At 45.9% G+C, this 13,031-nt stretch overlaps 1 protein-coding gene across 1 annotated transcript; it reads left to right on the top strand.

The window, feature by feature from the left end:
- The first annotated feature begins 9,252 nt into the window (after positions 1 to 9,252).
- KCNJ16 (potassium inwardly rectifying channel subfamily J member 16) lies at positions 9,253 to 10,533 on the top strand. The gene has a single exon (XM_062506155.1). The coding sequence runs from the start codon at positions 9,253 to 9,255 to the stop codon at positions 10,531 to 10,533; it is 1,281 nt and encodes a 426-aa protein (XP_062362139.1).
- The last annotated feature ends 2,498 nt before the right edge of the window (positions 10,534 to 13,031 follow it).

Raw genomic sequence — 13,031 nt, forward strand, 5'->3', positions numbered from 1 at the left:
TCCTGAAATTCCCTTAATCCTGAGGTGATGGAGCTTAGCATCATACAGAATGTTCCAGAGGAGGAATGAGCTGAGCTCCCTGGGCTCATGATTTGTGCTGGGCAGGCCTTGAAAGTGAAAGTAATTTGGGGTTTCATTAATCACCTTTGGATTCGTGTGAATTTGGAAGGACACCCTAGCTTTGAGCAGGAGCAAGCGGTGCTGTAATTCCATTTTTTTCAGTGCAAACAGGAGTAAAAACGACCCAGGAAAAATAAAGGATACAAAATAGGATAAATCTCCCACTGAGACTGTGTACATCACTCCTGAATTTAATTTAATTCTGATGGCTGATCATTTACCCAACTCCCAGCTAGTGTGGAGTGAATCACAGGACAGTGGCAGTAAATTTCAAGCTAGAGGGTGAAATTCTCTTTAGTCACCCTCTTGTCCCTGGTGACAGCACCACTGTAAAGGTAATGTGGAATAAATGACAGAGACATTTATTCATCTATTTCACAGGCCCACAGCACTTGTGAGGCCAAATAGAAAAGTTGTCTCTCAAAACAATCTTTAGGAATTGCTTTGGCAATAAAATCAACCCTACTGCAGTTTAGATATAGTTTTTTGTTCGTGGAGTGTTGACATTTGCAATGTAGCAGGTTTTTTATTTGATGTATTTTTGTTAACATGGGCTCTGATAAGATCTGCTCGCTCCTTCACACTGTTTGCCTGGAGAAGTAAAACAGGAAAAACACGGCTGGCTGAGCAGCTCTGTGGCAAAGAGCTTGGAACGGGCTGAATTCCCACCAAGCAGCTCCTTCACTCAGCAGTGCTGGGGGAAAATCTTCCACACAAAGGGAAACCACAGACTGCCAATCCGGGGCCTTAAGGGACACAAATCAGCCTCTGAGCAAGTCACAGGGAGGCAAAAATCCAGTTTAAAACAATCCCTACGTTAAATTCTTTATTAAGGGCAGCTTCTAGGTGCGTACATCTCACATCTACAGGCACGGATAAGGGGCAAAGGAATACTGAATATCCTGGATAAGGAGCACAGGAATGCTGGAATATCCCTGGATAAGGAACACAGGAATAGTAGAATATCCCTGAATAAAGAACACAGGAGTGTTGAATATCCCTGGATAAGGTGCACAAGGATATTGGAATATTCATGGATAAGGGGCACAGGAATACTGGAATATCCCTGAATAAGGGGCACAGGAACATGGGAATATCTGTGGATAAGGAACACAGGAATGCTGGAATATCTCCGGATAAGGAACACAAGAATATTGGAATATTCATGGATAAGGGGCACAGGAATACTGGAATATCCCTGAATAAGGGGCACAGGAACATGGGAATATCTGTGGATAAGGAGCACAGGAATGCTGGAATATCCCTGGATAAGGAACACAGGAGTGTTGAATATCCCTGGATAAGGGGCACAAGAATATTGGAATATTCATGGATAAGGGGCACAGGACTACTGGAATATCCCTGGATAAGGGGCACAAGAATATTGGAATATCCCTGAATAAGGGTCACAGGAATATGGGAATATCCCTGGATAAGGAACACAGGAATGCTGGAATATTCATGGATAAGGGGCACAGGAAGATTGGAATATTCCTGAATAAGGAGCCCAGGAGTGTCGAATGTCCCTGGACGAGGGAGCCAGCTGGGAAGGCAGAGGCTGCAGGCTGTGCTGTCCCAGTGGCCTTTCCTGGCTCCCTGGTTCAGCAAACAGGAAGCAGAGCTGCTCTGGGTGACGTTAAGGAAGCTGTCCCTGGGCCTGGAAGAGCCCTTTTGGAATATCAGCTCCTGCCCGCCCCCAGATTCCCAGATTATTAATAACCTCTTGTGTTTTGGGAAGGGGCAGAACAGCAAATAACGGAGCTGAGGGTGTTGGCTCCGTTCTGTGAGTGCTCAGCACTCTCTGATCCCATTCTGTCATTGTTCCTGACCTGCCACTCACCTACTGCTGGTCGCATTAATTCATTAATTACATCACGGCTATTCAGAGCTGTGACAAACTGTTCTCCTGCTCCTGGCCAACAAGGGCCGGGGGGAAAAGTTCCTCGAGGAATTTTGCTGGGGCTCTGAAGGCTGAGGGAAATCCATGACGTGCAGCGTGGAGTGGAATGTGCAGAAGTTTGGGGATGAGGCTGTCAGGGCAGACACCCTGAGTCAGGGGAGGAGGAAATGCTAATTAGTGCTGGCACGGGTATTTGATTGCCTCACAGCTAATTTGCATTAAATCCTGCTGAATTAAGGAATAGGTTGGTTACTGATTCCCAAAGGGAGACGCCTGGATAGAAAATACATTTTTCTATCTCTGCCTGGTTTGGAAGTGTCCAAGGCCAGGTTGGATGGGGGTTGGAGCATCCTGGTCCAGTGGGAAGTGTCCCTGCCTATGGCAGGGGGTTGGAAGAAGACCATCTTTAAGGTCCTTTCCAACCCAACCCATTCCATGACTTTTCTTCTTGGGTCCTGCCAGCTGAATATCAAAATGCAAACGGCTCTCAGCTGGTGGGAAGAGAAGCAGGGCAGGGAATTTGCAGACAGGAGGAGGGGATGCCAGCAGCCCTGGGGGGACCCAGCTGCCCCATTCCAGTGTGGGATACACGGCAGGGTCACCTCTGGTGTTCTGTGTTTCCCTGCTGGGCCATCCCAGTTCAGTCCCAGTTCAGGTTCAGCTGTACTGGGGCAGCCTGGGGCACCCAGCCAGGTGCTCCCCATGAGGGGAGGCTGAGCTGGGATTGCTGTGCCCAGTCCCTGCTGGGTCCAGTCCCCTCCATGCAGGAGCTGAGGGTTAAGAAGGGGAAGAGACTCCCCAGAGGGAACAGTTTTAGGTTTTCCCCCCCTGCCAAAGTGTCTGGGACAAAGAATGGCAGCGAGGCCCCAGATCAAGAGCTTCGAGTTGCCAGCACTTTCCACTTCTCCTGGTATTTCAGTGTTTCCACTGCTGGCTCCTGGCTGGAGCCATGCAGTGCATAGAGTGCAAATAAATTAAAATAGACATTTGCAGCTTTCTATGGATTTTGGGAATCGCTCAGAGTGGGAAGCAGGGAGCTGCTTCCCTTTGAACCTGTCCTGTGGCTCCAAAATGGGCAACCAGCCTTCACCAAGGAGCAGCTTCCAGTCTGTCTTCTCCGACTTTAGGGGCCAAACTTCTTCAATCTTATTTTTACGTTTTTATTGGTTTTGTTGTCAGCAGATCTGGTTTCACTTAGATGAATTAATTGTCAATATATGTGTTGCTGCGAGTTGTTCCAGTGGGGATCACGGCACCATTGCGTGACTCAAAAATCCCTGCAAAGCTCTGCTGCTCTTTGGTGTCTATGTCTGGTCTTTAAAATGCTCAATAAACACTTTGATATTGATACTTTAGGTTTCTGTCTGTATGGAGATATTGAGTAAGGAGTCTAAGAAATAAGTAATATTTTGCTCTGGGTTTGGTGTATTTGAATCAGAATGGCTTGGGTTGGAAGGGACCTTAAAGTCAACCAGTGTTTTCTTTTATTCCTTTTTATTTTTTATATAAAAATATAGAATATGTAAATATTGTGTGTATATATAAACATATAATATATTTTTTATTTTATTCTTATTTTTATTTTTATTTTTTATTTTTATTTTTGTTTTTTTATTTTTTATTTTTATTTTTGTTTTTTATTTTTTATTTTTATTTTTGTTTTTTATTTTTATTTTCATTTTCATTTTCATTTTTATCTTTACTTTTATTTTTATTTTTATTTTTTATTTTTATTTTTATTTTTATTTTTATCTTTATCTTTATCTTTATCTTTATCTTTATCTTTATCTTTATCTTTATTTTTATTTTTATTTTTATTTTTATTTTTATTTTTATTTTTATTTTTATTTTTTTATTTTTACTTTTATCTTTACTTTTATTTTTACTTTTATATTTTTGCTTGCAATATTTTCTGCTGCTGAAAGGGTTTTGTACAAAAATTGCTGGAGGGGGCAGGTGTCAGCTGCGAGGTGACGCCTGCAGAGCTGCGTGCCCCAGGCTGGTGGAGCCCTTGGTGACCTGCAGCACTCACTTGGCTCAGCTGAAGGCATGGGAAGAACAAAATTTTTGCTTTCAAGGGAAATTGGAGCCTTTTAAAAGCTTCACTCTGGTGGCATCAAGGACGTCACAGTGGATGTAGGGTTGAAGCTTCCACTGGATGTGCTCCATCTGTACAGGCAGCACAGCTGGGGTGCTCCTGGTCGTGCTCTGTTAGGGGAACCCCTCCCCTACATCCCTGCTCCCCCAGCTCTGGCTCCGGGCTCAGTTTAGGGGATTTTGTCTTCCCTTTCCCCTTCAGTGACCTGTGAGGGTCTGAGCTGACAAACATTAAATATGTTGATTTAAACTGCCCCAGGTCAGGGATGGATGGGATATTGGGAAGGGATTCTTGGCTGGGAGGGTGGCAGGTCCTGGCACAGGGTGCCCAGAGCAGCTGGGGCTGCCCCTGCATCCCTGGAAGTGTCCCAGGCCAGGCTGGACATTGGGGTTGGAGCAGCCTGGCACAGTGGGAGGACAGATCAGAAAGATTGGCTGTGAGTACCAGGAAAAATCCCTTTGCAACAAAAAGAGAGAGAGGAAGGAAGGAAAGAAAGAAGGAAGAGCCTTAATGCTGCCCTACAATAGATTTAGTTAAGTTTTGCGGGTGGTGGATTTTTTTTAAAGGAACAAGTGCTGGAGCCAATCCCAAAGCAGCTCCGAAGGTTCTGACTTGTCACATTTCTGGTCTCTGAGCTGAAACCCTTCCAGGGTTACACAACAGTGACAAAAACTGGAAACCTTTCAGATCATTTCCAAAATGAAGCAGGAAACTGAGGTGACTGCTAAAGGAACACTGGAGAGACACAGACACAACTCCTGTGTGCGGGGGTGACAGTGAGCACCCAACTTAATTTGGAAGTTTGGGGTTGTTTTCTTTTTGATTTGATCTCAGAACAGAATTATCCTGGGACCCAGATCTTCACATTGTTTTGCTTAATGTTTTACAAACAGGCTGTTGAGTGGAGTTGTCACCGAACAAAAATTCACCCCTATTGTTTACACGATGGGAAAAGGGAGTCATAAAAGGGGTGTAGCAGCAATTTGTTAGGTATTAGGTTACGGTGCAAGAGGGATTATCCTCACAAAACACTGAGCCCTAAACTCCAAATATCGGGATTAAATTGACAATTGCATCCACTGAAAGTCTTTGAAAGGCTCTGCTTGATGCTCGAAGCTTTGGAGTGACTGTTCTGAGCGAGCTGACAATCAGGAGTTGTTCTGGCACAGCTGCTCTGCTCAAGAGGAGCTACATGAAAATGTAAATATGACAAGAAAATCTGCTCCTGCTGGTGTTTGCTTTGTGGCAGCTCTGCCCTGGGTAAAAGCAGGTGCTGGGTTTGTTCCTGGTTCTGCCACTGCTCTCCTTTATGACCTTTGAAATACAGGAATTTCCTCCTGTGTCTGACTGGGGTGAAATTGTTAAAGAATACCACTTTGGGGTTCAGTGTGGAGGCCCCTGGACACAGCTCTCTGGAGCAGTTCTGTATCTCCCTGAGCATTTCAGGATCCAGCACAGCAAAATCCCGGCCTTGGCTTAGATAATTAACAATTATTCTGGTTTCTGAACTCTGATACATTTATTCTTTACAACAACTCTTTGCCATTTACCCTAATGAAATCTTTTGAGATTTCTCTGTTTCTGCCTCCCCACCACCCTGCCTGGCTTTGCTGCTTTATTTTTATCTCTGACAAACTTTCATTTGAAGGGAAGGGGAAATGCATTTATAGGAATGGAGAGCAAAAATCCTGTGAACTTCAGCTGTGCTGCAATGCGAGGGGAGGCTCATGATGTGCACAAACATGCCCAGCAATCCAGGAAAAAACCCACAGAAAGTAAAAGCAAGACAAAAGGGGGAGGGTTTATGTGTCAGTGTTAGAGGAAGGTGAAAACGCTTCCTGGCAACATCTGAGAGTCATTTTCAACAACAGATCCCTGAGCTTTAGTGAGTAGAGAATGTTTTTAAATCCTCCCCCACCCCCTTTGCTAATCTTTGCCAGGTAACAGGACCTCTCATGGAATCGTGGGGCTTTCTTAGGGATGCGTCTCAAATATTTCCAGTTCGGAAAAACAGACTTTTGGAATGACTCTAGGGTTGAAGGTCATCATCCTGGTTGGGACTCTCTGGTCTTTGGTAATAATTTGGTTATAATCAGATTCTTCTGCGTGTTCTGCAGGAGTCAGAGTGCCTCAGCAGGGGGAGGGAGAAACATCTGGGTTCCCAAACTCCCTGGGCTTGTCTGGAACAGGGAAATCACATGTCTGTGCCATGGTGTCCCCAGGAATGAGGGACAGATCCTAATCCTGATTTACATAATCCAGGAACACTGAAGGGTTCATTGGACCTGAATGTTCTGAGCAACATCAGTGTCAGAGAGTTATTAACCACGATGCATGATTATTTATTGTTATTATTATTATTACACTCGAGAGACTTGAAGAGGTGGCCTTGAAAATGCAGGTTTGGATTATGTTTAAGCACACCCAAAATACTGGGAAACCTTTTTTTGATGCTTTGGAGTGGCTGAGGAGGTTCTTTCCAGAGATGCCAACCTGTTCCATGGCTTCCTATACCAAAAACTCACCTCAGACATCCTCGGGAGCATTTCTATAATTGCAACTTGTACTTAGGAGAGATCCTGCTTAGAGCCAGAGTTCCCAGGAAAAGTCACTCACGTCAGAGTTGACTCCTGGTAGTGGCAGATGCCCAGGAAATCAGAGTGGCCTTTACCCCATTGCTGCGTGTCACCATCCAAGGTTCTCCCCACCAAAATCAGAAGGTGGTGCCAGCAAAACACAGTTTTGGGAAATGTGAAGATTTGGGGATGGTGACGGCAGAGAGTGGGATCCACTCAGGAGCCTTTGATTCATGAAGCTGAGTCCCTTGCAGAGGCCTGGGATGTTTGGGAGCATTTTCAAGGAGCTCTGGTTTGGTGCAGTCAGTAAGAGAAGCAATAGAACCACGGAATGTTGGGTTGGGAGGGAGGAAGGATCATCCAGTCCAGCTCCTGGCCCTGACACCACAAAATCCCACCCTGTGCATCCCTGGGAGTGCTGTCCAAACACTCCTGGAACTCTTGGGGCTGTGCCCATTCCTCTGGGGGAAGAACCTTTCCCCAAAATCCAACAAAACCTCCCCTGGCCCAGCTGCAGCACTGCCTGGTTCCTGTCCCTGTCGGAGAGCAGACTTTGGAGCTGCCCCTCAACACAAAGCCCTACAAATATTTTTATTTAAGATCACACTGGCTGCTGATTACAGCTCACTCCATTTTCACACCTCACATTAGGAGGTCCTTAAAAAAAAAAAAAAACAAACAAAAAACCCAACCCTCAACAGTTTCCAGTTTTTGTTCGTTGTTAAATATGACTTCGAAAATATTGGGTCAAGTGTCTTCAACAGACCAGGCTGCACTGTTTGTTTAAAACTGAGTAAAGCAAACCCTATGAATGTTTCCAAAGACCCCATTCCAAGAAGTATTTTTGGAAACATTAATGTTGTGTTTTTTAATGAAGGCCACATTCTGAGGCTACGACACCATATGTCACATTCATTTCTGGACTGGAAAAAAAAAAGAGGGGAAAAAAAAGAGAAAAAAAAAAGAAATGGAAACTATGTTTGGCTTTTAAGTGTTTTTGGATGAATGTCTCTGCATGCTTGTCATTGTTCCTTGGATGAGGGGAGAGTTCTTGGGCTGTTAATCCAGTCCATCCAATATGTTCTACACTCCATGGGTCTGACTCTCCTCTGCCTGGAAGTGTGTGCAGTCATTTCTGCTCAGGCAAAGGGAGTGGAGACCTGAGGGAAAGAGTTCCCCTAGGAAAGCTGGTTTTTCTGAAATTCACTTTTCTTAAATTCATTTTCCATGGATTTCTTGGCTCCACTGAAAACCTACATCCGAACTCTGCAACCAGCTTAAAAATGGGAAAAGAGCTTTTCATTTTTCCATCAAAAACTTGAAGTTTCTGGAAGAATAATGACAGGTTTCCCACAAAAATATTGTTGTTTTTTTTTTTTTTGGGGGGGGGTGGGGGTGTTTGTTTTTGGTTTTGTTTTTCTTTAGAAGTATCACTTAGAAGCATGAAATTAGCAAAATATTGGAATTTTTCTGCTGTGTCCCCATCAGTTCTGATTGGTTTTTGTGTTAATGGTTGGGTTGTCTTGGAAGGAGCTGGAGACCTGCAGGAAAAGGATTTGCCTTTTTAAATGATGTGGTTTTTATTGGATTCCAGGAGATGAGGTCTCAATTTCTAACATAATTCTTGTTCTTGGTCACTAAATATGGCCCAGGACTGGCACTGCTCAATTCTTCTCTGCTCTGACAGAGGAATCTCCTAATCCACATCACTTCCTACCCTACATTTGTGTCACCCACAACTTCATTAACACCCTCCATGTTTGCTTCAAACTCATTAATCAAGATTTAAATATTTTTGGCAGCTGAGTATTTTTGTTTGCTTTAAGGAAGGATTTCAGAGGTTTTCCAGGACCTCAGAGGGGTTTCTTTTTTCATTTGAAATGTAAATAATTTTCTCCAAATTGAACAAACATGTCTCTGTAGCACCAGCTCAGTCAAGTTCACTTCACAAGAGCAGGTTTTTTCTGGGCAATGCTGGATCATAAATAATGATGAATGATTGTTGTGTTTGATACATTTTTTTGGTTGAAACACACCAGCACTGAATTTCCCTGCCCATGTGACTGAAGTTTTAGCTCTAAATAAAGGGGTTCTCCCTTTTTTATTTCTAATGGATGAAAACAATGAAAATTGCAAAAAAAAATTAATTACCTCCAATATTTGGCCAAATTTAGGTGATTTATGCTATTTGTGAGTGCTCAGAGGAGCTCATCCTGCTTTTAATGTTGCTTCATGGGATCATTAAAGGAGTTACTCACAATAGGGTCGCCACAAAGATTTTGATTTCTCTTTTCATCTACAGACCAAACTTTAGGGTTGATAAAGACATTTCCAACTGGTTGAATTTGTAACTGTCTCCTATTTCCAGGCCTGGTTTTGAGCAGAGCTGTGTAATGGATGTCACAGCCTGTGCCCTTCCAAAAATTATCCGTGATGGCCACAGAGTAAACGGGATCAGATTTGGAAACTCAAATAAAAACAGACTTCCTCCTTTATTTCATAGATTTCCAATGAACAAAGAAAGCAACCCCTGGGACCTTCTGTAAGCTGAGGCAGAGATGAGGAAGATGAATGACCAAAGCGGCTGCTACAGGCCCGTAAACATCCAGGGAAACAAGGTCAGTTACCGTGGCGCCTGTCGGGAAAGCCCGGACAAGGAGGTGAAAAGGCTGCAGAAGAGATTTCTCCACAAGGATGGCAGCTGCAACGTCTACTTCAAGCACATCTTCGGGGAGTGGGAGAGCTACGTGGTGGACATTTTCACCACGCTGGTGGACATCAAGTGGCGCCACATGTTTGTGATTTTCTCCCTGTCCTACGTGCTGTCGTGGCTGTTCTTCGGCCTGGTGTTCTGGTTGATTGCCATCCAGCACGGGGACCTGTTCGGCGACGAAGAGGTCACCCCCTGCGTGGCGAACGTGCACAGCTTCACGGGAGCCTTCCTGTTCTCCCTGGAGACGCAGACCACCATCGGGTACGGGTACCGCTGCGTCACCGAGGAGTGCTCTCTCGCCATCCTCATGGTGATCCTGCAGTCGGTGCTGAGCTGCATCATCGACACCTTCATCATCGGGGCGGCCTTGGCCAAGATGGCCACGGCCCGGAAGAGGGCCCAGACCATCCGATTCAGCTACCACGCCGTGGTTGGGCTGAGGGATGACAAGTTCTGCCTGATGTGGCGCATCGGGGACTTCCGGCCCAACCACATGGTGGAGGGCTCCGTGCGCGCGCAGCTGCTGCGCTACAAGGAGGACAAGGAGGGCAGGATGACCATGGAGTACCGGGACCTGAAGCTGCTCAACGACCAGATCATACTGGTCACACCGGTCACCGTGGTCCACGAGATCGACAGCGACAGCCCCTTGTACGGCCTGGACCGCAAAGCTCTGGCCAAGGACAACTTTGAGATCTTGGTGACGTTCGTCTACACGGGCGACTCCACCGGCACTTCCCACCAGTCCCGGAGCTCCTACGTGCCCAGGGAGATCCTGTGGGGCCACAGGTTCAACGATGTCCTGCACGTCAAGAAGAAGCACTACAAGGTGGACTGCCTGCAGTTCGAGGAGACCACGGAGGTGTACGCCCCACACTGCAGCGCCATGCAGCTGGAGAGGAAGGAGCAGGAGTGGAACCGTGCCGAGAAGGCAAAGGAGAAGCCGGCCGAGAAGTCAGCCCTGGAAATCAAGTCGAACCAAAAGTCTTTCAGCGCTGTTGCCCTCGTCACCAGTTGTGAGGATCCTGAAGAGCCAGTGTCAGCTTCCAGCCAGCGTCCCGAAGAGTTTTCCTACAGGAAAGCAGCTGTGACCTTGAGCAGGCTCTCCATAGAGTCCCAAATCTGACTTTTCCTGCCGCTAAAACCCCTCCCAGCAAATTCTCCCCTGCTCAAATGCAATGAACTCGTGTGCAGCAGTATTTATATCCCACACCTGGCTGACAGCGTGCCCACCTTGTCACACTTGCTGGGTGCTGTGGGCACAAGGGAGCAGCTTCCCCTTGGGATGCCCAGAGAATCCCTGCACTTGAGCAAACCCTGTGTGAACTTCCTTCCCCTGCAGGGACCAGGGCTGGCCGTGCCCAGAGACACGGAATGGCCTCGGCAGGGCACACAGACCATGCCCTGTGCCCTCTGGGGAGGGTTTTCAAAGCTGCCTCATTGGTTTGGAAAGCCCATTCCCAGTCCCTTCAGGAGGTTCTGAAGCTCCATTATCCCAACAAATGATTCCTTGGATGCAGCCTCATCCCAGAGCTCCTCTAGGGAATCTATGGGGCTGTTCTTTGTAAGACAAAGGAATAACTGACCCTGGGTGGCTTTGGACACTTGTTCACACCCTGCCCAGTCCTGTGGGATTCACACCGGGATCCTGGAGAGCTTTCATTCCCGAATCATGAGCCATTCCCTGAGGTGCAATTCCCTCAGCAGCTGGAGGGATGCGGGAGGTTAAAAAAAAATAAATCTAAACAAGACCAGTTTTAAAATCAGCAAGATCAGGTTGAGCCTTGAGGAGAAGATCATGTCTGGAGTGAGCTGTGCAATATTTTATATCAAATCCTCTTTCGTTTCACTTCATTTTGCTTTTCTTTTTAGCGTGTTGCACTTCCTTGCAAAGACAAAGATCAATCTGGAGAACAAACAGGGTGATTTTGTCAAAATGAAAAATGGTTGTCTCAGATGGCTGTGTAAAAATGATCCTTCACAGAGAAATCCAACAACTCCTCTGTCGACTCAAACTGGGAAAAAAAGGAAAACGTTGATGCTCTGAAGGTGTCTGTGACGTGGAAGTTCCGTGCTCTGCACATCTCTGTAATTATTTAGTGAGCAATGTCTCATCATGCTTTTTGCCCCTGATGATTGCAGCTCATTTGCATTGTGTTTAATTACCCTGCAAACATAAAATAATTGTATCGGAGTTTGTGGGGTTGATCTCACCCAAAGCAAAGAAATTCAATGTTTGCCTGTTCTCTGTGGTTTTTGGAATTCTTCTGTCTCCACAAGGGAGCTCACCCCACCTTCCTTGGGATTTTAGGGAGCTGAGGGCAGCAGGATGAGTTTATCCTGGAAATGTTCATCCCTCTCCACTTATTGCTGAAGGAGATGAAACGACTGCTGTGGAAATGCTGGCTAACTTTAGGCTGCTAAAATTAGGTCTGACGAGTCATTCACATCATTCTGACTAATTAATTGGTTTTTTATGAGCTCATCGCGTTTAATGAAGAAAAAATAGCTTGCTGAGTGTTTTTTTTTTTCCCTGCAATTTACTCCATGTAGTAGTAGTAGGATTGCTGGATTTTTTTAATGTAGTTCTCTTTTGCTAGCACTTGTCTTTGGATAAACATGATCCCTTCAGATAAAACTGAAGCCTGGGGGGGTGTTCATTATTCCAAAACTCATTAATTAGCCTGTTTTATGTGCTGATTCATCAGGAGCAACCACTTAAAAGTGCAGTAAAAACCCTCTTCTTGTATCCTGGATTTAAACACTGGCAGACGTGGGGGAAATAGTCTAGAAAAAAATGGAAAGGAATGTAGGAAAATGTAGGAAAGTGTGGAAGGGTCTCAATACTTCTGTGGTGTTGTAAAAAAACCGGCACTGGGATTGAATAAAATAGAATATCACCTTCCAGACATGGGAATTAACCCTTCCACTGCCCTCAGGTCCTGGCTGGGATGCTTTTATTTAATGCTGGGCACCCCTTTTTGGGAAAGACATGGAACAATTGGAAGGGAATTGGGAGATGTGGAAAAGCTGTCAGGGAGGAAGGAGGGAAATGGCTCATGGTGTTTCAGCCCTAAAAAAGGTTGGGAGACAAAGAGCTCTCAAACACAGAAATTACATTTGGAGGGAAAGAAAATCGGGATGGGGAGGGGATGGGACAGGAAAAGATAGGATTAAACTGTGGGAAAAGGGAGGGAAAATAATTGGGAAACACTCAAGGAGGGTGAGGGTGACAGAGGTGAGGGTTTGTAATCTCTGGGGTGGCTCTGGGAAACCTGCTGGAGGAGGAAGCAGAGCCAGGAGTGGGACAGAAAGGGCAGCCTGGAACTTGCCAAGCTCTGCCCTGTGATCCCGTGATTTCTGTCCCTAGGGAATGTCCCCCATGGACACAGCTGCACTGCGAGAGCTCACCCGCGGGCATTGCTCCATCACAGAGTGAAGGGACTCGGAGAGCTGAGAGAGCTGAGGTATTACTGGGATAAGAGACCAAAACCCCACGTTCCTTCCCAAGGTGCCAATTCCAGGTGCTGGGTGCCAAAGCAGCTCCCCCTGTGAAGCTCGGAAGCTCAGCTGCCATTCCCTCCCCAAGTTCTCTTCCCTGTGAGCCCCTGGAAAAAAAAAAAA

Source organism: Cinclus cinclus, chromosome 20, assembly GCF_963662255.1.
Source record: "Cinclus cinclus chromosome 20, bCinCin1.1, whole genome shotgun sequence".
Lineage (NCBI taxonomy): Eukaryota > Metazoa > Chordata > Aves > Passeriformes > Cinclidae > Cinclus > Cinclus cinclus.